The sequence below is a fragment of the Lissotriton helveticus genome, chromosome 3_1, assembly GCF_964261635.1.
Source record: "Lissotriton helveticus chromosome 3_1, aLisHel1.1, whole genome shotgun sequence".
Classification (NCBI taxonomy): domain Eukaryota; kingdom Metazoa; phylum Chordata; class Amphibia; order Caudata; family Salamandridae; genus Lissotriton; species Lissotriton helveticus.
The window spans coordinates 1,396,337,217-1,396,362,290 of NC_136061.1; the positions used below are offsets into that span (position 1 = coordinate 1,396,337,217).

A 25,074-nucleotide genomic window follows, 5' to 3' on the forward strand; every position below is an offset into this window, starting at 1 on the left:
AAGAAACAATGTGATATCGGCGTCAATTGTTTTGTGCAGTCTAAGTCCTGCTGCCAATGTTTTCCATTTTTCCAGGCAATGTAAGTGCTCTTCAGATGTCTCATGATTATGCACTTTCGGGCTCAGTTTCCACCACATCTGAAATCCAGTCACAAATTTGGATGTCGTGTCTGTAGCATGATTAGCGGCAAAGAGTCCACAGCAAAAACAATATCATTTCTCACTGACCAGTGTGTAAACCATCCGTGATCGCAACACTTTCTCGCCATTTGGCATCACCTTGTAAAACCACTCTTTTGATAGCTGGCGAACATCTCCTTTTGCTTCTGGATCTTGCCTTGTCGCAATTCTGAAAGGGCCATCTTTGTTCTGGAAAGAAGCACTTCCTCTTTTGATGATTTCAACCCGCAAATGATCTGGAACTGGTATATTCCAAAAAGAAGCATCATCTAAAATATTCCAATTTTCCACCTTAACCTCATTCTTCATCTCATTTACAGTATCATGGTTAGAGTCACTTTCAGTACTGTCTTCTGCTTCAAATTCTTCCATTTGAATTTCCATTCCTTGTTTTCCTGCTTCATTTTCGTCTATTTCAACTCCTTCCTCTTCTGCAGAATGCATACTAGCATCAGAATCAGCGTTATCAATTGGTGGCCGAGGAACTGTGTCTTTTGATGAACCCGCTTAACCCTGGCCATAATCTGGTCTCTTGACATATTGAAGCATGGATCCACGTAGCGTTGAGACCGATTCATTTTTTTCTTTTTTCTTTTCTTTGCTGGCATCCACTTGGCCTCTTTGATGTATGTATACCATGTGGCATGATTGATATAATATATCCAAAACAAAGCATGTTTTTAAGCACGTGTAGTGGCCGTGGGCTGATGAAACAGCGGATCCAGTCAAATGTAGGATGTCAGTGTCACTTCTAGTTCGTGCAAATGATTTGGGAGGTTTTCATCTTGGTCGTTTTGTGAGTCACCCTGTGCCGTTGTTCATTTTTTTTGTTTTTATACTTGTCGCCTATTTTATCGATGGTAATAAGCCTGTAAAAGACGGAAGCCGGGATTGACTATTATTACCCGCTGAACAACCATGCTCATTATTGCATTTTCTTTATAAGCATCATTAACAAACATGTTAAATTATACAGTACGGCGGTTTAAGAATAAAGACAGGCACTGCAAATGAAAATATAGAATTCAGTAGAATGATGGATTATTTCTGCTTTATTAACCAAAGTTGGGAATCATGGCATTGTTGTAAGCCTCTTGTAATGTGCCCCTGCTGCTTACCCTGTAGATTTTAGTAAATGTAACATTCTGTCTTTAGGTGAAGCAAATCAAAAATTAATAAAAACGTGTGAGAAGTGCTCCAGTGCAGTGGAAGGCCCTCCGTAGAGGTGGACTGGTCATCATTCAGTTGTTAATTACTGTCTTTGGTTGTTAGAGTGTTTCTAATGAATTAACAGTTTTACCATGTGTACACTCTAACAGACAATTATACTCTGTGTAAAAAACACAGAATAGAACCACCCTATCAAGAATTGTGCCACATTACGCCAGGTGATTTCCCTTTTCTTTCTGCATAATTTAGTCAACCCTCCCACATAATGTGACCCACCTCTGCTGCATAAATCCAGTGGCCCTAGCTACGAGTGGCATTAGGATACTAAATGGCCCCGGCCGAGGTGAAGGGCAGTCAAGGTACTGGGGAGTTGCTTGGTAATGACTTACAGCCACATAGTGTCTAATCAAGATAGTAGAGCGAGACAGAGACCATGTAGGCCTATGCAAGATGCCTATGACTTGCCCACCTGCATGGACATATAACCAGCACATGCACACTCGGAAAGAAGTCATTGTATCCCTTGGGCAAAGGTTTGCCAACACCAGCTTAGCACAGAAAGAGGCCTAGCAAGACAGACGTTGGAAGGCCTATTCACAAATGCATTTGGAGTGCATAAAGTAGTGCTCCTGTTGAATTTCTTAAGGCACTATAACACGAGTTTGTGAATTATCCTCAAAACATCTAAAAGTGGAATAAATGGGAACACTGTGGGAGTATTCAACACAATTAGCACAAACAGAAAGGACAGTGTGGGTTTACTATTTGGGAGTTGGACATTTCTGGACTGGCTAACAAAGGCATGTAAGAGTATGTTAAAGAGTACTACTCCTCTACAACTACCACTGAGGTCTCTCTTGATACGGCCTCATCTCTGCTGCACTGCACTTCCAACCTGCCGCGCCAAAGACAACAAATATTATTGAGGTATCTTTGCCTCACTGAGGGTCCCATTACTAGTGGTTTGGAAAACAGCCCGGTGTCTCCCAATGTAGAATCCTGGCCCATGAATATTTATCAGATGGGCGGGATCATCATCATCTACCTCAGTTACTGGACTCACCGGCGGCGGCTAACACCACAAAAGAACACAGCGTGAGTTAGAAGAAGGCACTTGTTAGTTACAATTAAACATACATACATGGTTCTGAACGAAGCTAGTTAAGGGGGAATCACTAGTTAAGGGAGAGTCTAGCATATTTTACAGCCTCAGAGTGGATGTCAATAGACTCCTCTCCTGAAGATACCAAGGATACCAGTAAAAACCCTGGGGCTTATTTTATTTACAAGCCCCTAGCGCCGCCGGTGCGCCACTTTTACCGATATTAAAAGTGATGCACTGGTCGCGCAAGGGGCTTGTAAATAAGCCCCCCTGTTCCACTCACTAGTCACAGCTGCCACTAGCTAGCTGCATGTCTCCCTTAGACTGGTGAGGGGGCACTGTGCCAATACCCCAGCGGACTTCAAAAACAACAAGGAGCACGTCCAGTGAGATCCAAGATAGGAAGCCTTTCGCCCTTACAAAAAAACTGCTCTGCCTCCCCCCCCCCCCCCCTACCCCCCACACCCAAAAAAAAGACCTAATCCAGTTGGCTCCGAAATGTTATGTGTTTTGGCGAAGGAACTATGCCAGCAGCAGTGTTCTAACAAGGCGCCATTTTCTTGTTGTTTTTAAGCAATCTATGGTTTGTGTACTCATATAATTCACACACATTGTTACACTTGCCATCAGCCCTAGCTTTCCGCTCAAATTGTTCTTTTAATTCTTGTTGGCCCTTGAAAAATAAACCTTCCTGTTTGGAAAAAAAAGCGAAAATGATGGCACGCGCGCAAGTATTTCAGCATCCAAATTGTCGAAGCATTCACAAGTTTCCTTCAAGCTACAAGCTTGTCCAGCTCCTGCTGGCTACGCTACAGATACCGAAGCAGACAGGCCCTGACCGCCGCACCGGCCAGCTCCTCACGGCATCGCGGTGCTGCTATTTCAATGGGGGTTTTGAGTTTGGCACACAGTTAGTGCCTGGACATCATGGTGGTGCCGCCTGGGATATGCAGTGACCTTCAGTACCAATTCCGACCCCCACCCCACACACCCTGCATTTAACCAAACCACCAGAGGCGAATGGCGATTCGTTCTGCCCTTTTTATTGTTTTCTAGTGGTGACATCTGAGGCTGGTTTTGATAGTTACTTAACCAGCCCTACATTCCTGCTTACAGCATTCGCTTATACGTCAATACATTGTGCTATCCAAAATTCACAAGTTTATTATATTATCAGCATTTTACAAAAGACGCAATTAAATAGCAATAGAATAAAACACATACTTCCTATCACTTTTATGAAATGTGTAAGTAAAAAAGACTCGGTGTCAAGAACAGGAGATGCCCATCCTCTTTCATAACAACCAAGCTTATGTGACATTTTGATAATTTCATTATAATTATGAGTCACCCAGGCAGGCGTTTGCATGAGTTACAAGATTGTTTGCAGCAGTTTTAAGATTGTTTGCAGCAGTTTTAAAATCTTTACTTAGAGTTTCTCATTGCTCAAATAGGTCTAATTTCTGATATTTATACGTTTACCTAGTCTTCATTGCTTGATTTTTTGCTCGCAAGAAAGTGTCACTCATAATGTTTGAAATGTCACTCATAATTATCCTGAAATTATGAAAATGTCACACATAGCAATCTGAAACCTTGGCAGCTATGGGTGTAGACTGACAATGTCTTTCCTGTGATATTCCCCGGGTCTAAAAAATAACCCCGGGTGGGCAGAGTAACTGGGCCCGGGTATAAAAAGAGTTTCTGGCTCTGACTGTCCGCGGACGGGGGGGTCTGGCCTCGGGGGCAGTCACGTCTTACACGTCTGGGTTCGGAGGATGAGTGCTGGCACGCGCCCAGGAGGAGTAGAAAGACAGACACAGCAACACACATAAACAAGCATTTGCAATGCAATGGTCTCGGCATCATTAAAGGTAGAGCTATTGGCATTGCTCATGACATTTCTTTTTTTTTCTTTAAATCATAAATAAATGGCATTGTCATTTACATTGCCAATACACAGCACTCTGCACTCAACAGCACACACCACTCTGCACCTGCACTCACTACTCTGCACTCACTACTCTGCACGCACTACTCTGCACTCACTACTCTGCACTCACTACTCTGCATTCTGCACACTCACTCTGCACGCACTACTCTGCATTCTGCACACTCACTCTGCACGCACTACTCTGCATTCTGCACACTCACTCTGCACGCACTACTCTGCATTCTGCACTCACTACTCTGCATTCTGCACTCACTACTCTGCATTCTGCACTCACTACTCTGCACTCACTACTCTGCACTCACTACTCTGCACTCACTACTCTGCACTCACTACTCTGCACTCACTACTCTGCACTCACTACTCTGCACTCACTACTCTGCACTCACTACTCTGCACTCACTACTCTGCACTCACTACTCTGCACTCACCACTCTGCACTCTCACCACTCTGCACTCTCACCACTCTGCACTCTCACCACTCTGCACTCTCACCACTCTGCACTCTCACCACTCTGCACTCTCACCACTCTGCACTCTCACCACTCTGCACTCTCACCACTCTGCACTCTCACCACTCTGCACTCTCACCACTCTGCACTCTCACCACTCTGCACTCTCACCACTCTGCACTCTCACCACTCTGCACTCTCACCACTCTGCACTCTCACCACTCTGCACTCTCACCACTCTGCACTCTCACCACTCTGCACTCTCACCACTCTGCACTCTCACCACTCTGCACTCTCACCACTCTGCACTCTCACCACTCTGCACTCTCACCACTCTGCACTCTCACCACTCTGCACTCTCACCACTCTGCACTCTCACCACTCTGCACTCTCACCACTCTGCACACTCACCACTCTGCCCACTCACCACTCTGCACTCACCACTCTGCACCCACCACTCTGCACTCACCACTCTGCACTCACCACTCTGCACTCACTACTCTGCACTCACTACTCTGCACTCACTACTCTGCACTCACTACTCTGCACTCACTACTCTGCACTCACTACTCACTACTCTGCACTTACTACTCACTACTCTGCACTCACTACTCACTACTCTGCACTCACTACTCACTACTCACTACTCTGCACTCACTACTCACTACTCTGCACTCACTACTCACTACTCTGCACTCACTACTCACTACTCTGCACTCACTACTCACTACTCTGCACTCACTACTCACTACTCTGCATTCTGCACACTCACTCTGCACTCACTACTCTGCACTCACTACTCTGCACTCACTACTCTGCACTCACTACTCTGCACTCACTACTCTGCACTCACTACTCTGCACTCACTACTCTGCACTCTGCACTCACTACTCTGCACTCACTACTCACTACTCTGCACTCACTACTCACTACTCTGCACTCACTACTCACTACTCTGCACTCACTACTCACTACTCTGCATTCTGCACACTCACTCTGCACTCACTACTCTGCACTCACTACTCTGCACTCACTACTCTGCACTCACTACTCACTACTCTGCACTCACTACTCACTACTCTGCACTCACTACTCACTACTCTGCACTCACTACTCACTACTCTGCACTCACTACTCACTACTCTGCACTCACTACTCTGCACTCACTACTCTGCACTCACTACTCTGCACTCACTACTCTGCACTCACTACTCTGCACTCACTACTCTGCACTCACTACTCACTACTCTGCACTTACTACTCACTACTCTGCACTCACTACTCACTACTCTGCACTCACTACTCACTACTCACTACTCTGCACTCACTACTCACTACTCTGCACTCACTACTCACTACTCTGCACTCACTACTCACTACTCTGCACTCACTACTCACTACTCTGCACTCACTACTCACTACTCTGCATTCTGCACACTCACTCTGCACTCACTACTCTGCACTCACTACTCTGCACTCACTACTCTGCACTCACTACTCTGCACTCACTACTCTGCACTCACTACTCTGCACTCACTACTCTGCACTCACTACTCTGCACTCTGCACTCACTACTCTGCACTCACTACTCACTACTCTGCACTCACTACTCACTACTCTGCACTCACTACTCACTATTCTGCACTCACTACTCACTACTCTGCATTCTGCACACTCACTCTGCACTCACTACTCTGCACTCACTACTCTGCACTCACTACTCTGCACTCACTACTCACTACTCTGCACTCACTACTCACTACTCTGCACTCACTACTCACTACTCTGCACTCACTACTCACTACTCTGCACTCACTACTCACTACTCTGCATTCTGCACACTCACTCTGCACTCACTACTCTGCACTCACTACTCTGCACTCACTACTCTGCACTCACTACTCTGCACTCACTACTCTGCACTCACTACTCTGCACTCACTACTCTGCACTCACTACTCTGCACTCTGCACTCACTACTCTGCACTCACTACTCACTACTCTGCACTCACTACTCACTACTCTGCACTCACTACTCACTACTCTGCATTCTGCACACTCACTCTGCACTCACTACTCTGCACTCACTACTCTGCACTCACTACTCTGCACTCACTACTCTGCACTCACTACTCACTACTCTGCACTCACTACTCTGCACTCACTACTCACTACTCTGCACTCACTACTCTGCACTCACTACTCTGCACTCACTACTCTGCACGCACTACTCTGCACGCACTACTCTGCACGCACTACTCTGCATCTAGCCGAGACCTAAAAACTCCACACATATTGCTTAACAAGATCCCTGCACTCCAGGCTTAACCCATTATTGATGGTACCTCCACTCAGTAAGGCTCCAACTCGGGGGAACTCCTTTCTGTCTAAGAAGCTAAAGTGTGGAATTCAATTCACTGCTCGAATAAGAAGATTGACAACCACCCCCAATTTCGAAAAGCACTTCGGACTTGCTTCTCCCCACCTCTGATAACACAAGCTACTGACCCGATACTCAAACAAACGGCAAGCGTAAATGCATGGCTGCATCTCCTCTCACACACACCGCAACCTTCCACATGTATGCGCCATGAGATAAGCCGAACCCTATTTGGAGCATGATTTCGAAACTCATGCACCTCAACCAATCTCTCCCACATAGGACTGTACCTAGGGTAGAACCAGATGTAAATGTATGTATAGGCATTTATATAGCGCACTACTTACCCGTAGGGTCCCAAGGCGCTTCGACCGCTGCGAAACCCTTCCTGGCTTCCCTGAGAGATGGTCCCTTATTGGGTATCTCCAGGGTGAGACCAGGCATCCCCGGCGGTCTGGTGGGGCCGTTAGTGAAGATGAGGCAAGCTAATGCCCAGAGTTGCCGAGTGTGATCGCTGATCAGAGTGGGCACCCTGGTCCAGAAACCTGCCGCGCCGGGAATCGAACCCTGGTCCCGGGCCGTCCGAGCAGTGTACTTTGATATTCAATACACTGACTGACTCCGCTAGCCCCTCATATGTCAGGAGCCTGGTCCATAACTTTACCGATCTCACTGCACTAAATCCTTACTTAATGACGTTATTCATCCTCCAGTCCAGGCGATGAGCATTGTTCTGTAAATGAGCAGGTTCTCTGTTACATCTCAGATGTCCAATTTACATAATTCTAAAATCAGTCAGCCACCTCCTGTCAGCAGCAACAAGTACAACCACCACACACAGCGCTTCTGCACATTCTAAAGCATTTGGCGACCTTCAAATAGTGTATTTAAAGAAAATGATAAGTTCCTCTTTGGAGACTCACGGAGCTGCAGATAAAATTATTTGAGAATCCTGTTGCTGGCAATGCACCGTAAAACCCCAGTTCGCAACTATGTGTCAGGAAAAAAAACTTGAGAGACCTTACCTAATAAATATTTCACCACAAACCACGAACAAATGCAATGCAAAGCCTAGTTTTACACAGTTGCACTGGTTCAAAGTGATATGAAATGCCAGCACCTTTCGTAAACATCCTCTCTCTGGGAGAATAAACCCCAAACCACCTCCATAAATTGTCTTTAACATCTATGCATTGTTAACCGCGGCTACTTGCCGGCCCAGGCTATTGCGCTTGAATGGTCCATTAGCCACTAATATACTCAGCACACTGCCTACGCACCTGTGCCTGGGGCACTGGGCAGGCGGGGGCACTGTACCCGGAAAAAGAACCCCCACCCCTATCAACTGCTACAGGACTTTTGGGGAGAGGGGAGCCGGACAGAAGGACAGCGACGCGCACCGTACCTGGGGTATGGCCGGCGGTGGTCTCAGGAGGCAGCCGCTAGCCGCTTCGAAATCCTCCGCGGTCCCCCTCACCCAAAGTCGCCCTTCAAATGTAAGTAGGCGGAGGACCAGTGCAGGACAGCACCTACTTCCGGTTTGGCCGGCAATGCTTCCGGGTCGCCGCAGGCAACGCGGCGGCCCGCCCTGCACGGGGAAGGGAGGCAGCTTTCGAGGAGGACAGCACCTGGCCGCGAGCGCGTTCTCGTGCGCGTGGCCTTAACAAATCGGCGCGCGCGGCCAGTGCTGTCCTCCTGGGAAGCTGAGCCGTAAACAATAAGGTCTCTGGCGAGAGCGAGCTTCGCTCGCTTCTAGCCGAGACCTAAAAATGTAGAGAACACCAGCTCTGAAATAAATCATGATTAGATCGCTATTGACACGTCTCTTTAAAGCGCTCCTTTTTTATAGCACTGTGACTGTCTGTCTTCTTGGGCCGGCCTTGGGGACTGTCTGGGACTCGGAGTAATGCGATTGTGATCGGATTGTGTGCCACTGCACTGCCATACTTCTAACTTCATTCATATTTAATACACTTATAAATGATATTTCTCTCTCATTTATAGCGTCACATCTTCTTAGACACACCTAATGCCCTTTGACCAGCTTGGCACTATTAAAAACTGGCCAAAAAGTGACAAGTTACATCTGCTGTCTTTAGAGGTAAACCAGCGGCATGGGAACCCCTCACTTCCTCACTCTCGGGATTAGAACTGTAAAGCGCTTCACACTTGTGAGTGGCTAGAAATAAACAATGTGAGCTTTTCTCTGACTGATGAGAAGCGATTCACAGCAAGGTCTTTGTGTACGTGTATGTTCGCACAGGCTGCCAACAAGTTTATCGGACTCGGAGACACGTCGAGTGTAATAGTAAATGCTTGTGCTGGTAAATGGTGTTTGCACTGTACGGCATCAAGCACATTAAAAGAATGACCACTGAAAAAAGTTTCAAATGTGTGTGCTTCACAAAACGGATATCATGTAAAACGACTAACAAAGCTATATGCAAATAAGATGGTGGCTAGTGGTTACATTTTTGCCCAGGGTACTAGTATGAACCCGGGGTCTTTCGATTCCAAATTCACCCTTCGAACAAATTCTGATATACTGGACGGCTATGGACAAACAAGTAAGTCTGTCTCACCTCGGCCTCCGGACACAAGAACTGAAGTCAGTCCCAAATTTGAAGGGGAGACGACGGCGCTCGCGATATCAAAGGTGGGGTAATTCTTTATTCTAGCAGCGCAGCACGCACTCCCCTGCGCTGCTGTCCCGTCTCCTCCCACAGACATGGGGCTGGTGCGCGACCGCCGCGACGCATCAGAGGACGGAGCACAGCGTGCGGGGGCTGTCCCAGGGCTGTCATTGGTAGCCTAAAGATTGAAGGCCCTGGTACCCACAAACTAGGTACGCCGCCGCTGCGCATCCGCATCGCACCATCATCACATCACATCATCACCACTATAGGTGGTGCGTGCGTGGTGCTTGGCCACGTGCTGCAGTATAATATTTTAATTTGTAAGCAGGTGCGCACCGTGCAGGTGCGCTTGCTTGCATGCACTATAAATAAAAAAAAGCAGCACTGGCAGCAGCCAGCAGAGCAGAGGTGAGGGCGAGGCTCAGGCTGCACTCCACTGTGCAGTGTAGAGCGAGCCAGCCAGCGTAACCAGATTGATGTCACCCCATGATGGGGTAACACCCGGTGCGGTACGCACCCCCCGCACCACACTTGTGACGCCAATGATATGCAGTGTAACGTGGTGATGTGTGCACTTTGGGACAAGACGCTCGCTACATGAGGGGCGCGAGCACTCTAATCTGTTGGCTACACGGGCCACTATTGTCAACTTGCAAATGCTTTTTCACAGCAAGGATAAGAAGCAGACAATGCATGCATGTCATATGAATAGAATCAGCATGACGGGCACAAATCCTGTCAGATTTCATGATCACCATAGTTGCAACTCTCATTTCCACTATGTTTTACAACTTGACGGTAGTAGCTCCAATTTTAACATTCTGGCACCTCCCACTCATTCGAACTGAGATGCATAGCTATGAACTAGGTTTGTGTGTGCGCGTGTGAGTCAGTGACACGTGTGTGTCAGCATAAGCTGAAGTATGTGTATGCAGCAGAGTGTGATACTGTGTGTGAGAGAGCATTGTTAGCCAAGTAATAGTTTTTCTATATGCAGCACGTCTTTTAATACAGCAAGGTAACAGGTGCTTCACATCATGTGCAATAAACGCCACAGGGTGGCTCTAGGAGATAACATGTGTAACTATCACATAAAGAGTGGCACGGACATGAAAGTGGCCAGCATGTTCTGTGAAAAAGAAAAGTAAATATATTTTGTGCTGTGAATGGAACAACACGCTTCTGAAAATGTGGTTCTTCGGTTCTTCTCCAAAGAAGATAAGAAAATAAGCTGCAGGAGCTACATCCCTCCTCATCGCAAGTCGTGGGAGGGAGTTGGACCCCACCGGGTCTCTCATGGATTAGGCGGGGCTGTGAAGCCATAGCTTTAGTTACTCTTCCCAGCACGACTGCTCTCTGGGAGGACTGGCAACTAGACAAAGAAGACGGACTACAAATTGCTCGTTGTTTCTGCGCGTGGAAGAACCATCCCTCAGATTGCGGGCAGCCATTATTGGGACCCATTCAGATCATCCTTCCTAAACGCGAAATGCTGCCACAGATTTAGTGTGCAACTCTCTAAAGCAGATGTTCAAAGTTCAAAAATAGAATAGAAAAGCACTTACGGCAGTGGCATAGCGAAACTTGAGGGAGCACCCCCCTGCAAAGTGCATGGAGGGCCCCCCTCCAGACTCACTTGAGAGCTCTGAGGGCTGAGTACTGAGGGGCCCCCCTGGAGCTTGCACTCCCCACTGCAGGGGTTGTGAGGGTCTTTGTTACGCCACAGACTCACGGTCTGCTAGCATCGCCATCTTAGGTAGGAAGAGGCTGCAGAGCCAGAAACAGAAGTCCAATGAACACCTATGCCCTGAACAAGTAAATTAATGTGCCCCCCTGTTAGGCCTGGCTACCGCATAAACTGCGCATATACTGCAGTGAACTTTACAAGCTAAACTAATTTTGCACTCCACTGACATTTCACTGTATAGCACAAGCGCATGTCTGCCATTTAACACACATGCGCAGAAGGCATGCTCGAGCATATGTTGAGATGTGAACAAGCCGCTAGACCTGGAAAAGGAAGTTAATTAAATAAACTGCCTCTAAATACATTGTGAGGGAAGTAATTAAGGGAATAGAAAATCAACCCCTTGGCAGCGTGGGTAATTCCCCCGCTGTGCTGGGGGACGGGGGGCGCGCACAGCGCCCCAGTGCTGATGATGAGCTCAGCTCGTCATCAGCCACGGTGCTCGTCTGCTGATGACGAGCTGAGCTCGTCACGGCCACGCACAGCAGGGGAATTATCCCTGCGTGTGACCGTTCTAACGGCCATGACGAGCTCAGCTCGTCATCAGCACACGAGCACCGTAGCTGATGACGAGCTGAGCTCGTCATCAGCATGGGAGGGGTTAAGAAAAGAAAAAACAAGTCAGGAGGAGAGCAGCAAGCCTATGCCTGGGTGATTTTAGATGCCAACTGCCCCGCTATTTCCTGCATGCCTCCCATGCCTGCTGTCTGCTGCCAGGGCAGGAGTGAATTCTTAAAACATCATTTACCTTGCGACCGAAGGCATCACAGAAGCTCAAGTGGAGCACAACAGCTGTTTTTTTTCCAGCTTGGCAGGGCTAGTCATTTTCAAAATACATACAGTTTGTACAAATGGAAAGAGCGGCAGACGTGAAGCTGTGCCGCACTGTGGCAGAGAAACAGAAGAAGAAGAAAAGTAGTCCCTGAAGGAAGACAAACATTTTAAGCATAAAAATACAGTACTTAGTCGATGCTCCATCGGAGGAACCCAGAAACGTAAAGGAGGCACAAAGGGGAACAACTGCCCATTATCAAGCAAGGATTTGTAAAGGACACCATGGACAGGGACAAATGGAAAGCAATGGGCAAGAAATGGTAGTAATTCAACTCCAAAAGCATATACAACAGGTCGCTAAGCCACAGCGCAAGCGCTGTCTAGCTCGACCTAAAAAGGGCTCAGCACTGGGTGGGGATGCAGTTTGGGAGGGAACCCTTAGCAATTAGATGCAAAGGGTCTTCCCGTAATGCTCCTAATAACAGGGTGCTCAGTATATCACCAAACCTAGCCCATCATCCGGTTAAAATACAATATAAAAAAATAACAAATGCATCTAATTACATGTGTTCAAATTCAAGGCAAATATCACTCACATTTCCAGGACCATTGTGATGTCGCACTTGCACTCAAAGGCATCTACACACTGGACAAGTTTCGGGTGGTGCAAGCAGTTCATGATGCTGATTTCCTGTCGAATACTCTCCTTATCCTTAGCCGAATACGCCTTAAAAAACTTTCCGGCCCATACTTTGCCATTTTTCTTTTCAATTAGTCGGAACACTTGACCGAATTTCCCCCTGTAAATATAAAAAAAATATTAGCATAACAATCATCAACTGATAGGCATTTAATATGCTTGCTGTATCAGTGAAATGTGGCCAACTCAATACCAGATTTCCAGACTATCAACATGAGATCAACGTCGACACATATGAACCTAAGTTTAAGTTAAATGCATAGGCAGTGGTTATTTTGAAAATCTGGTACGGATCCACCACTCCCTGACCTACATTCGACATCCCTGTGTTAGTGGAATAAAACGCACTTCACTCTAACAGGGTTATTGGCACGTTCTACCTTCTGTTCTACATGTCATCTTAAATAACTTAAAAAACTAGAAATGTCATTTTGGACACAATTTCCAAATCGTTCCTTTTGTTAGTTGGGTCTTAGTCAGACTTAGTTGTGATTTGACGCTCATGAATATTCAGAAGTAAGAAACCCTCACAAAAATTAATTATGAATCGTCTCAGAGTCTATTTATTTATTTATTGGGTTTTTAAAGCGCGACAGCTACCCAAAAAGGGTTTCCCGGCGCTGAATACATATCTATACACAAGACTTTGCCCGAAAGCTAGCACGTTTATTAGGCGTGAAAGACAAAGGGAATCGAAACGTAAGTAAATAAATGTAGTATAAAATGCGGAGACTAAACTATAACTTACATGATTCTACACTGACTGGTACTTTGCTTTGCTACCGTATCCCTTAAATTTGTTTGGAGGAAAGAGTTCAGTTACTTTTCAAGCGACAAGTCAAATTGTAATTTTCAATGGTTTTTGAGCATGGTAATTGAAAAGGCTGATGAACAAAGTAGCCTTACAGGTATATGAATATACACCCAGGTAAGTTAAAAAGTGGGTGTATGTAACAGTAACTTCACTTTATTATGCAGTGCTAGTGTATTTCGTTATTGCACATAGGGTTTCCTTAGCACATTTCTGTAGACTGGAAAGGTTAGAGCCACAACTGTTACCGGAGGTTTCGCAAGGCTTCCTGAGAAATTAGTACATTATTTTTTACATACTTACTGTGTTTGTTATTATCTAAACAATATTGATTATAACTACTACGCGAGCAGCACAACCTGTATGACATGCATCTCTGAAAACGATTGGGCCCAACACATAGTCGATACATTCTCAATAAAGCCAACGGCAAACCAGATTACAACGTCAATAACTGCATCTGAAACATCAAGAGCTATGAACCAGGAAAGTACGCTTGTTTCTAGCACTAACGGCATGACCATCAGCCAGGAAGACATGGGGCAATCAATACGGTCAGATGACGATTGTCAATTACTACAAATAATCAAGAAAGGCAAGCAAGAGAGTGCGCCGGGGCCGAATGGTATTCCGCAGGCAATCTACAAACAGGACCCCAAGTTCTGGGCATGCAAATTCAATACCTTTTTCCGGTCAATTAGCAACTCAGGTCGGATCCCGGAAAGCTGGAGGGGTGCCATCATCAATCCCATCTATAAAGGCGGAGACCGCAAAAATCCAACTAATTACCGTTTAATAGCCCTGATTGATGCGGAAGCAAAATACTACGCATCCCTGGTGCTAGCCAATATAGCACAATGGTTGGAGATGAACAGCAAAATTCCATTAAACCAGACAGGGTTTCGTCGCGGAACAGGCACTATGGCAAATGCAATGGCGTTATGCTTGATTGGTGAAAAAAGTTTACAAAGCCATCAGGAACTTTATACTTGTTTCCTCGACTTCAAGGCGGCCTTCGACCGTGTCAACAGGAAATTACTATGGGCCAAATTGAAGCAGCAGGGCCTGCCAGTCTCAATCCTAACGCCGATCATTGACCTTTACAGTAACACCTGGATGCAGGTAAAGATCGACAATGCACAGAGACTAACCCGAAAGATCAATACCAATGATGGATTAAAGCAAGGCTGTGTGTTGGCCCCCCACCTTTTTAATTTATTCATGGCGGATTTAACAATAAGCCTTGATCAGATCAATGCTCATCCACCGCGGCTAGGTAATCTCTGTATAACACACCTGCCCTATGCCGACGACGTGGTCCTACTAAGCCAGACAAGAATAGACTTACAGCGTCTACTACAGGAACTGACCCGCTATACCAAACTGAACTTGCTAGTAATAAACAGCACAAAAACAAAGACTATGGTTATAACCCGACGTCACAAAGTGCAACCAACTTTCACCATAGACAATGTTAAATTGGAAGCGGTTGAAAGTTATAAGTATCTTGGGATACTACTGGACAAGTGTCTTAATTTCACTACGCATTTCAATAGCATGGAAAAAAGGGCATAGTCCTATTGCACGCATTTAGTTGTTTGGCGACTGAACTTAAAGGCCCCCTGGTCTCCCTCCTGCTAACGACAATAAAAGCTAAGCTACTCCCAACAATAGCTTATGGGAGCGTACTACATAATGGCAAGAGCGCACAACTCCTGGACAAAGTTCAAAAGAAAATCTACAAACGTGCATTTGCGTTACCTAACAATGCTTCACACGCACAAGTTAGACTTGAATTCGGTTTGCAATCCCAAGTGCTGCTGAAAAAGTACGAGACCATAACATTTTGGTACGATGTCTGGATGAACCAAGAAATTGCGCTACATTGTGCCATGTGGACAATAATTAGTAAAAGTCCCAACTCTCACTACGCCAAGTATCTTAAATCATGATTAGAATTAACTGACTTGGCTGCAGTTTGGGAATCTAAGCTTCCAGTATCTTCCTTCAAACAGCTGGTAAAGAAGGCTGCCAACAGGCATTCGTTGCTCGACGATAAACTAACCTTCAGTCGTCAGTCCCATGCCTGGATGACAATCCAATCATATAAAAAGTTAGCACCGGCAGCCTTCCTAGACCTTGCTTTCTCGCCATTCCTCAAACGGAAACACCTCTACTTAAGGCTGGGTAGTTTCCCAACAAACGCTGAGTCACCAAAGTGGAAGCCCCAAGAACGTGATGGATGCGGATTATGTGGCGCAGGAAGACAAGACTTTATCCATCTGATCTGTATCTGCCCGGCTCTGATCCAGGAACGTCGGTGTTGGTTAAAAACCAAATTCAAGGAATATGGAACACGCACCTGCCGGTCCGCGATCATACTAATCCTATGCTCAGTAGATCCGCAACTCATTTGCAGAGCAGCCAAATTCATTGACAACTTCGAGAAAAAACAAAGAACTCTGGCAAAGTCTTGAACCTGGAACACGTCTACTTTTTTAACTTGAAAGATGCTCTCATTTTATAACTTTTTATCACACACACAGCAGTGTAAATTTTCTGTGTTTTTGTATATTATCGTATTTATACTTTGTAATGGTTTTTACTAACTATACAATAAAGTGTTTACCCCCTTACTACGCGACAGTGGGTAACAAGACAAAATATCGAATTCAAAATATAGAATTACCAAAATATCGAAGTCAAAATATCGAATGGACAAAATATCGAACTGACAGAATATAGTGGTGAAAAATATCGAGTTGAAGGTAAGTAATTTAATATCGAATAGTAATTTTTACCCCTACGCTATCCAACGCTTTCCCTACTGTTGCACTCTCTGGAGTGGGAATAGTAATTTTTACCCCTACGCTATGCAACGCTTTCCCTACTGTTGCACTCACTGGAGGGGTAATAGTAAATGTTATATTTATTATTTCATTAATTTTAAATTACTTTTAAGACATTTAAAAAAATTCAATATTTTGACTAACTATATTTTTTAAAACTACATTTTTGATTCGATATTTTTGGACTTACCTGTTTGTAGATAGGAATTCAATATTTTTGCATTCTATATTTTTTCTTCGATATTTTGGTAATTCTATATTTGTGAATTCGATATTATGTCAGTGATCCGCGACAGTGATATGACACTTTGCAACAAATTCTGGTATTCAAAGTTCCACAAAGAAAAATGCATATTGAAGCCCCACGCTTTATGTTTTTAATGTTTTAACAATGTATTCACTGTAATTCATCTTCTTAGAACAACTTTGGTAAGTGGCTTGTAATCGAATTCTAAATGGACATTCCAGCAGCTCACTAGCGGTTGCCAGGCCATCTGTCTAACCTATTGAAAACCACAGTGCACATCCAAAGCTTGTGCATAGCATTAGTCAAGAATAGTCCACTGTCTGTTACTTACAGACCCCACAATCTTGGAAGGTATAACCTATTAATTAAAGATGGTGTAACCAACCAGAAATGCTTAGAATGCTGGCAATGAATCCTGTTGTTAGCCCGCAGGATCAGTGAAAGTATGAACCAGGGAACTAGAGCCAACAGGGACAGGTGGCTTTTTTTGCTGCTTCTGTTTGGTGAGATTAGGGGGACTCATGCGAATAACTTTTCCCCTACATACTGTTGGGCATTATCTGTTGCCAAGTGTTCTTTCACTCGTTATGTGCTCTAATCCCCAAAGTTGTGGGTTAGGCAATTAACAGCCTCTGAGGTGGGCATAAACTACTGTTAATACAAAGCACAGTGGACAAGTAGGCTTACTTAGTTACCTACTGTATGTGTATGAAATAAACAAGTGACTGAATCATGATACTAGGGGTATGTTATGTTATTTTAATGTATTACTCGCTCGAATCACCCCAAGAAGGGTATCTCGACGCAGGTTTGTCTTAAACGTATGAATGAACAAATCACATTAGTTTTTCAGACTTGGTGCATTGGCTGTACCGAATTTCATGTCGCCAAACTGGTCTTGTGTATGTTATCAGAATGACAACCAGCAATGGGAGAGCCTTAAAGGAGTCTTTGTCTCCAGAATAGAGAATGAATTGTTTGGGTTTCATAATGCTTGGATGTGAATTTCACCACAAGATGCGATGACGTCTTCCTCTCGTTCAAAATATGACAAAGGTGCCAACCGGAAATCCAGTTTGTCAACAGACACCCAGGAATGCAAGTTCCTCACACAGTTATCCTTCAGACAATATTTCAGATGGGCTAAAGATGTTGGCAGAGGGGTCAATTGCATAACTGTAGAGAGAAAACACTGCCATTTTGCTTTTGCTCTGTTAGTGAGGCTCCTAAAAATTGACAGGAGGAAGTGAGGGTCTAATATGACAGCTGGTAGCATTATAAAGCTATTTGCTTGACAAAAATAAAACCTGTAGAAAATTCAGCATAGCAAAGGCACTGAATATTAAATCTTATCAACAGAAAACCAATGAACATATGTGCTAGAGGATTTGAAATTTATGTGGGGGTGTTTTTCAAATATACCCACTAATTTCAGATGGGCCAATAACAACCAGAGTGGGAAACTACTTGGACCAACACCTACCAAGGGACCCCATGGTAAAGTGACCCTCTCTTCACCCACTCTTCTCTGTCTCTCAAGATCCACTTCTTTGCCAACCCCTGCTTCTGTGAATGCCTCTTTCTGACTATTCTTCACACATTTCACCACCCGTCTACCTCACCTACCTCTAGGTCTCTCAGCTCACTTGCTACTTTCTTCAACTCTCTTTATATGCTTCACTGTCCACCTTCATCTTACTCTAACCTTTCTCGAACTACCTAGCGTTGGGCCGGTCAGCCTTAGGGTGGTCTTCCACACAAAGTTTTGGCATCCTTCTCCATATTTTCTGAAACTAATTTTGCTTGCCATAGGACTATGGGCACCTTACCGCTGCTAACCAGTCCTAAAGTACATATGCTCTCTCCTCTAAACATGGTAATATTAGCTTATACCCCAATTGGCATATTTAATTTACTTATAAGTACCTAGTAAAGTGGTATTATGTGTTCCAAGGGCCTGTAAATTAAATGCTACTACTGGGCCTGTAGAACTGATTGTGCTACCCACTTATGTAGCCATTCAAACATGTCTCAGGAGTGCCATTGTAGAGCCTTTGAGTGCAGTTTAAACTGCCATTTTGACCTGGCACAATAAACGTCTTGGTAGGTCCACACCTTCCTTTTTGATACATATGTCACCCCTAGGGTAGGCCCTGTACAGTACAGAGGGCAGGGTAGAATGTATTAAAAAGGTAGGACATGTACTTTTAAGTTTAATGTCGTGGTAGTGAAAATCTCTCAACTTCGCTTTTCATGACTGCAAGGCCTATCTCTCCCATAGGATAACATGGGAGTTGCACTATTACATTTTATAATGGGAACAGATAATCAGTTCAAGTTTGGTGTCTTTGTAATCACACTTTAAAATCCTAACGTATGGGTTAGTCAGTTTTTAAATTTCCATTCTGAAAATGCCACTTTTAGAAAGTTGTCATTTTCTTCTCTCAGCTATTTGATGCCTGTAGTCTGTGCCTGTCACATGATTGGGTATAGTTTGCAGTTGAGCTTTTTTGTATTCTTCCTAGACATGAAACACAAAAGGTGATGGGAAGCTGCTTTCAATAAGTGTAACCACTGGCAGTAGCTCATGGTAGCACTCCAACCCATTGTTATTTTGCTTGGCATGCCACCTCAGTTTGGACCCAGCCATATGCAAATCAGTCTTGACCCTGCTCCTTATGGGAACAGTCCAGCTCAAACTGCCAAGCCAGGTCCTCCCGAAACTGGAACCAAGCAAACCAGGACCGGTTTTGACCTTGTTATTGACTCATCAGCCGGGTAACAGCTTGGTTCCAGTGACACAGTGAGCACTGGACCCAAGTCTCGGCATACCAGTGCCACTTGGGGCACATACAATAGGGGCTTAGATGTCACTTGATTGGCAAACACTGGCAGGATGGGAGGGAGAGATAGGCACAGCCTCACTGAGATCTAAAGAGGATTTGTCCTCTCTCCACACAAAGAGCTGCATACCCCCTCTGTAGTTAGTCTGGAGCCAGGGTAGGGAAGGCAGGGTGCCTGGAGACGTCAAAGGGCAGCGTCTAGAAGCTTCTCCCCCACTTCAAAGGCACAACTGGATATAAATACTGCACCTCAGACACCCCCACTTCAGTATACTTCTGGGCCTGGGGATACTCTACCAGGAAGGAGGACTGCTTTGCAGAAGAAGGACTACCACTCTGTTGGACTACTGCTTTGCTTTGCTGACCTGCTGCCATTTTGCCTGGGTGACAAGGACTGGACCTGCATCTCTTGAACCCAGAACCCAGAACCCAGAGTGACTCCAAGGGCTAGTTGGCTGGCCTCCTGGTCTGAAGCCTTTGGGACATAACAGACTTCCAACAGCCTTTCACCTAGACTCTGCTATATGGGAGGCTATTCTGCCAAGTGGTACCCTCCCAGTCTTAGACCCTTGGAAGTGGGCTTAAGGTGCGTTACCTTTAACACATCACCTCTGCTGCACGGTGAACCTCTGAGCAGAACCACCATTTCTCCCGTTCAGCAGGGAATGGACCTGCCATAAATTACCCATAGCTGCAGCAACCCGCATTGCCTTAAGAACCGTTGATGTGCAACACATCCTCAGCACAGGCCATCGCATCTCTCAACGCCAGCCTCTGCGATGACTCTGCATAGCAGCTCTTCAGAACTGACATATCTCCCAGACTGTGTGCTGCATCCCGATACTGCATTGCAAGCCCGGAAACAGGATCCTCAACGCAACAGGACCTCATCCTGCAGCCTCGCCACATCTCGGAATCAATGCTTTGGCTGAAGGGCACAGCCTCTACATGGATCCATGCAACGCTCCGCAATCAGGATTTAAGGTACTTTGTCGAGCAGGCCTAACTGGGTCTCTGTAGTTAGCATGCATTCCATTAAGGTCAGCCTGAACTTTCAACCTTGTGAGGTCCGGCGCAATCAGCTGCTCACAGTTGGTGCTTTGTGCTTTTTTTGGCTCTATTTTTAACCTAAATCTTTAAAACGTAATATCTCTAGTTCTACGTATTGGATATTTTTTGTTTTGGTCTTGTTTTATTTATTAAATTAAGTTTAATATTTTTGTGTGGTGTTTTCACTGTTTTACTGTTTGAGTCTTGCACAGATACTTTACATTTTGCCTCCAAGTTAAGCCCGACTGCTCTGTGCCAAACTACCATGGGGTTGAGTACAGGTTAATTTGGGGTTTGCTTGTGCCTTGTCCTGACAAGGATGGAAGTTGCTGCCTGACCAGGGCTAACACCTCAGTCAACAAACAATCCAATTTCTTACACCTAGCAGCTCTCTCGCTCTACCGCTCCTCTCCTTCTAAATCATCTTTCTTTAATCCATCGCTCTATTTCCACTTATCTAGCTTGCTGGATCTTATCTCTCTCTCTTATTCCCCACCCATATTTTGGTCTCATGTCGATCTTCTTACTTAACCTCTCCTCATGTACCATATCTTCTTTCATTACCTCTCACTTGCATCTTATCTGCATCTTTCTGTATCTACTTCCTAACACTAGCTCTACTTTGTCTACCTCAAATCTCAACTCTCTTTCAATACCACCTTTCTCTAATCGGTACCTCTGTCTCACAACCTCAGTTCTTTCTCTGACTCTTCATGCGTACATATAAAACTCTGGCTCTCTACCATTGCTGATAACTCAGCCTCACCCTCTCACTGCTATTCTTAACTCACCACCCTGTATCTCTTCTGTTGGCTTCCCTCTCAACCTCATTCATCTTTCTCTAGCCTCTCTTCTATTTTGCTCCATTGTTACCTCACCACCCCTTACTATGCAACTCCATCTCCATTTAATTTTTTGGAGATCTCTCACTAAATCAACTCTCTATACCTCACCTCATTTTCTCTCTCCATATTTAACCTCTCAATTGTTCTCACCATTCATTAACTAACTCTTTAATCATATCCTCTTGCTTTCTCACTCCACCTGTGACTACCACATCTACCTCTCTTTCCCTACATGTGCAACATTTTCTCGGTCCTTATCTCCTCCCTCTTTCCTTCTCTGTACCTTAACTCTTGTCACCTCACTCACCCCTTTCCCTTATCTCTACCTTTCGTTTCCACTGTATCAACTTCAGTCTTTTATCACTAACTCACAACTGTCTTTCTACTTCACTTTTTTTCTTTCTACAGGTCAACTGTCTTTCTGCCATCATCCCCTCTCTCTATCTTGCATCTACTCATACTTCTCAAACAACCTCACCACTTTACCTGTCTAACTCTACCTCATTCAGCCTTTAACTTTCTCTAACACCACATCCCTCAGGGTACACAAACCCTTGACCTCTCTCTACATTTCCCTTTTCACTAATCTAGTTTTCTACCTCATTCTAAATCCTAACCTATATCTCTATCAACCTCTTCCTCTTATCTCTGTAACTTTATTTCGGGCTATTTACATTTCTCTCTTGACCTTACATCTCTTTCTACAGCATCTACATCTCTACTGCATCTTTACCTCTACTGGACTCTCACTATGCCATTCCCTTTACCAGTTTACTTCTCTACCTTCACTTATCTTTAGGCCCCTTCCATTGCTCTTACTCAGGAGAGTGATAGAGCCCTCTCTAGCCACATAGGAATGGGAAAGGAGAGAAATGGCACTGGAAGTGAAATTAATGGAAAATTATCAGATTTAATTCTAGGGAATGGTGAAAGATCCTATGGAATGGTGAAACTCCTATGAAATTGTGAAATTCCTTGAAGTGGTGACTTGATTTTTCTTGCTACAAGATTAGTATTACCAAGGTGCGCCATCAAAAGCTGAAATGTTAAGCATCATGCACAAGTCTTATTTTAATATTATGATTCAGTCCACTAAACATCCATGTCTCTCCTACAATTTGGTTGTAGTGCAACAAATAATTTAGATGCAAGAACAAAAATAACTTTTTCAATGCTTGCTCATGCTTTTTTTTAAGTATTCTTGGCTGATGCAGGCCTGGCAACTTGAGTTTTGGCTGTTTTGAGTTTGGCAGCTCAAGGCTTGAGTTATGTGAATGTGTCATAAGTTTAAACTTGGTCTAAATAGAGGGCCTCAAAATATGTCTTACAGGAGCCCCAAGAAAACCAGTAACATGGCACTGCTACCAGAGACTGGCGAAGCCTGTCAATTTTAAGACTCCATCAATTGGAGGACCTGTTCACACCAGCAGTGGCTCTTAGTGTGAAATACCCTGTTCTTCCATAGACGCCACAGATGATGCATCATATTTCAAATAATATGGGAAATTTCATGAAAGACCAGAAGGCATCTATCCGGTCCAAGTGTGGTGATCTAATCCTTGCCCAAAGAAAAAACAGACAACCAGCAGAAAGGTCTGCAGAATAAATGCCACTCTTGTCTAAGTCCTCATGCTGCCAATTAAAAAGTGCTTTGACTTCATAAAGAGGGATCATTGCAAAGATATTTTCTGCTGGATCTGCTCCAAGTTCTGCCTTACAATGTTCTTAATACTAGTAGACCTCATGTATGACACTACAAAAGAAGAAGAATTGATCCAAGAAGCTACTGCAATCCACCAGGAACATTCACACATATTAACTCTTATAAACATAGAGAAAATCCCATCTGCCAATGGTGGTAAGTCCTGACTGGATCAATTTAAATTTCATGTATTCCCTCCCAAGAATCACAAATAGGTAGGGCCATGCAGATTTATGCATGGTCAAAAAAGGATACCAGAAGCTGATCGCCCCAGCAGCGGACATTCTTTCCATTGATAAATTGAGAAATCTCATTTATCTACCACATTTTGAGGACCATGTAACATTTGTGACTTCTTAGCAAGGCTCATCATCACAATTTTTAATCAGTGAATGCTTAAAGATGTCTTTTGTTTTTTATCCAGACTTTCCATAAACTGAGATGCAGATGATACTTATAGAACAACATTACATATATTTTATAGGCCCTGGAAGAACATGATTGCCCCACATCAAGAATAAGCAGAGAATTATCTAAAGACTGCCATGCATTCTACATGGACCTAAGAGTCTCACCGGGACCATGCCCACCACATTTCGAGTTTCAAAACTTTCAAAGATTGCTGCAAGACAGTAGCAAGTGTTAGCAAGTACGTAGCTGAAAGCACTTTTCAAGCCCTGCTTGAAGATACTGCATAGACTCCAAACAATAGTAATCTATAAAATCATTACATGGTAAAGCAAAATCCTCATTGGAAATTAGCATGCTATCTTACTACAAAATACTACTCTAAATGACACAAACTAGTGCACACGTTAATGGCCAGTGACTAATTTCACTCAAGGAGAGATCACTCTCCTCACATAAAATTTTTAAAATATTGCCTTTTTAGACTCCAGAATTAGTATTTTCCTCTGACGAAACAAATATTTCACAAAAGTTATACAACTGTAACGCTATTCCATGTACAAACACAACTAGAATAGGATTGTCAAGACTATAAAATGCAAAACTGTATTCAACTCACGTTCCTAATTTTTCCATGATGTCGTAAAACTCAGCTACTTTTTGAGTAGTATTGATGGTTACATTTCGGTAGTCTGACTCAGATTCTTTGTCCTCTGAAAAAGTAGAATATAAATTGTTAGCGAATTGTTAGATAAAAAAGGCAATTTAACTTTTGATGCATTTCAATATATTCACTGTATGACCTGCTTACCATCATCTGACTGTTCCGCCTCCTCTTTGGGTTCTAAAAAAACACACATAGGTAGTTGGTTAGGATTCTTTTTGTAATAATTTTCACCATTTTCATTTTAGAGTAGCAGATGGGTCAAGCACAGTAACACGCTAGGTATAAGCAACATTAAATAATATAATGAGAGGTACAGCTGACAGGATAGTTTTGAAGTATAAATGTTGTCTTTGAAGTGTCATTTTACTTTTTTGTGTTCATTTTTTGTTCCAACATTGCATTTGACGCTATAGAAACATGAGACAGCACGAAAAAAGAGATACGAAGATGTGAATAAGCCCTTAGTCAAGTTAATCTGCAGATATCTGTGTATGTGATTGTGTGGGGGGTGGCGATTGAGAGCGTAGCAACTATTGTTAATGAAAACAACAGGCGTTGACA

At 44.3% G+C, this 25,074-nt stretch overlaps 1 protein-coding gene across 2 annotated transcripts in view; it reads right to left on the reverse strand.

The window, feature by feature from the left end:
* MYLK (myosin light chain kinase) overlaps nt 1-25,074 on the reverse strand; it is a 1,918,108-nt gene that overhangs the window by 189,038 nt on the left and 1,703,996 nt on the right. For both annotated transcript variants that reach the window (XM_078682035.1, XM_078682036.1), the window contains 3 exons: nt 24,658-24,690; nt 24,466-24,559; nt 12,988-13,191 (listed from right to left, as the gene is read on the reverse strand). In XM_078682035.1, the coding sequence (XP_078538161.1) occupies nt 12,988-13,191; nt 24,466-24,559; nt 24,658-24,690 (331 nt within the window). The remainder of the gene's footprint in view (nt 1-12,987; nt 13,192-24,465; nt 24,560-24,657; nt 24,691-25,074) is intronic.